Here is a 2,920-nt window from a genome sequence, read left to right as displayed (position 1 = left end):
CTCCTTAGTGATGACCCCTCCTTTCCATTGGGAGTAAGCCTCCTTTTTGGCAAGGAGACATTCCCGGATGTTTTTAGTGAGCCACGGAGGCTTATATGCTCTCCTGCCCCCTTTGACCCTCCTGGGGATTACCTTCCCCTGGGCTTGGAGGATCGTCTCCTTAAGGAGCGACCACTCCCCTTGGACACCCGGCTCCCCTCCCGTCTGAGTCTTCAGCACTTCTCCAACTATCCTTCTTAGCTCGTTGAAATTTGCCCTCCTAAAATCTAGGGCCACCACCTGACTGCTTGCCTTTGCCACCTTGCGTTGAATGGTGAATTCAAGCAGGCAGTGGTCACTGTCGCCCAGGGGGTCAAGCACCCGCAGCCCCCTCACCAGGTCATCACCTGTGGCCAACACCAAGTCCAACAAGGCAACCCCCCTTGTTACAATAAACGTTGTAAGTGCTCAAACTAGACGATGAGATCATGTTCTCGTCTGGTCTTAATTTCTATGAATTACATTTCACACTTCTGTTTTGCTTCTTTCCTTCTTTTGATGCTTTTACAGTGTATAGGCCTATAAAAATAAGAGCGTTTATCTGTGTATTTGTGCTCTGGCAATAAGATACCAAAGGCCAACTTACGATCCTATTATTAAAAAAAAAACCCAAAGCCTCTCTCAATCAAATTCAACGTTCCTCAAAACTGTATTTGCTCCAAAGTGTAAACATATAATAAGTCCGAGAAAGTACCCATATTCTATGTATAATGGACTCTTACCTGGTTATTTTGGTCTGCGAGGTATCTTACCACAATAGGCAACAAATATTTGGAAAAAGCATAGGGGATTGATGGCCTGTTTTCTTGACAGAACATAGCAATATGAGGCACCTGCTCCATCAGCTCTGCTCTCACAGTTGGCTCTGTTAAATAAACCAGAATGACAAAATAAAAAAGCACCACTTATGCAATAATGCTTCAATGGTTAAATTAAGCTCTTTACCATTTTAAATAAATGAATGATATTCTAATCCCTTTATGTTAAAACTGGTTTAACAGAATACCATTCTTCTGCAACCCATGAAGCAGAGTTTTATCTGCACCTCTTGCCAGCACTGAGACTGTCAAGATGAGAACAGAGGCTAAACACTTAAAACATTCATGCACAGAATTTCAACACTTAAGAACCAACCCTATTTCACATTAACCACAGAGTAGAGGGGAACTATTTGAGAAAGAGGACAACCTTGATACCTGCAACACCCTTGTCACCAAGATGAAAGAAAAGGAACACTTGACAGGCTGCAAATTGACTAGTTTGAAGAGGAACCCTGCTCAGTAAAGCATCTTGGGATGATCACATATGTTCCTTAGGGCATTTCATTTTTTCCATTAGTTAACGTTTTTTTTCTTTTTTTATGAGTTTTGTCAGCTTCGATACTTATTCATACTCGAAACTGGTATATTAAATATGGAAATATGCAACTGAGTCACTGAAGTTTTCCATTTAGAATATATTTTCATACTAAAATATGCAACTTTTAAAGGAATATTAATGCAATTTCTGTAAAGGAAACAAATCACTACCTGAGTGAACCCAGGTATCTACAAGGATGAAATGTACACCTGAGTTGAATCTAAATGGGATGTTCTGCACATTCTTATTTAAACAGACAGCAGGCCTTTTATCACAAGCCTAGGAAACAACCTATTTCAAGCCTGAACATTGTACAAGTTCTGTCATTTGGAACTTGCTGATACTCTTAGCTGATGTTACAGAACAAATTATTTATGGCCCTGAAAAATTAAGAAATTCATTGCCTTCAGCTTATAGTAATTTTGACTATTACAAATATTTCTATGCAATATTATTCCAGAATTCCATTTTTGTTGCCTGTACTACCTACTATAAATTCAGGACTTAGGTGAATAAAGCCTCTGAAACAACAACTAACATACTAATCAAACAACATTTATTAAACCAGTGATTGTAAAAAAAACAGTCTTTATTCCTTTATAAAAAAGATAAAAATTATATTTATTTCTAATATGAACTATTTGCATCTAATCTTGATTAGCATTAATTATTTGACAGCAGCTTCTGCTACATGTGCCACTATCAGCATTTCCTCCAAGCTGTGCAGTGTGCACAGGCGCGCAGATGCGCTCATGCCACACTGCCAGAAGTGCCTGCACAGCCGTGCACCTTGCAGGGAATGCAGGCCACTATGTTGAGGGATCTATCTAAGCAGAATGGAAATAAAGCAAATAGAATGCATTGTATAATCACTGCAAGCATGGGTTATGATGGTTTGGCAATGCAGAAAATACTGTATTTACCAGAATCCAAGATGACTTCCAATTTAAGATGCCCCCCAATAATTTAAGTCTATATCTGGAAAATTTATAAAATGTATTTATAAAATGTAAAGTATCTAATTATTGGAAGATCATCCAAGACAAGGGGATCTTTTACCCCTCCCCCCGCAAGTTGACTGAGGGAACTTCATCTTTGATTTGAATAAATATGTTAGATTTAGATTTCTGCCAACCTGTTCCATTATTTGTAACATATATTTAATTTTATAAAGCAATCAAGAAGAAAAATCTTGTAAGAGTTATTTTTATAAGGCACTAACAAATTCCCAAATAAATCAAATTGCTTGGCTGTTCTATGCATTAGAAAGCAGAGTAGAAATCCACAAATTGTACATTCAAGCATCCATCCAAAAATAAAACCCTAGTACAAACCCTTTGAACATGTTCAACGCTTAATCAGAGCTGAATTAAATACATATTAACACTAAAAAAGCTTAAACGTCAGTTTACTGAGAACACAATTTTGGCATGTATGATCCTAAAGGTAGAAAAATTTAGCCAACTTGACTATTTTGAATGAGAAGACAAGAGCTGCTGACAGTTCAGCAGTGAAAGGGTGA

The 2,920-nt window shown here is 37.9% G+C and overlaps 1 protein-coding gene across 1 annotated transcript in view; it reads right to left on the bottom strand.

Annotated features, from left to right (window-relative positions):
• The window catches only part of PPP4R1 (protein phosphatase 4 regulatory subunit 1), a 72,816-nt gene that overhangs the window by 38,138 nt on the left and 31,758 nt on the right, over positions 1 to 2,920 (bottom strand). Inside the window, exon 4 of the mRNA XM_019525380.1 lies at positions 762 to 904. Within this exon, the coding sequence (XP_019380925.1) occupies positions 762 to 904 (143 nt within the window). The remainder of the gene's footprint in view (positions 1 to 761; positions 905 to 2,920) is intronic.

The sequence above is a fragment of the Gavialis gangeticus genome, unplaced genomic scaffold, assembly GCF_001723915.1.
Source record: "Gavialis gangeticus isolate Ggan-Ray unplaced genomic scaffold, GavGan_comp1, whole genome shotgun sequence".
NCBI classification, from domain to species: domain Eukaryota; kingdom Metazoa; phylum Chordata; order Crocodylia; family Gavialidae; genus Gavialis; species Gavialis gangeticus.
The sequence above is the reverse complement of the archived record's forward strand: the minus strand, read 5'-3'. Positions and strand labels throughout refer to the sequence as shown.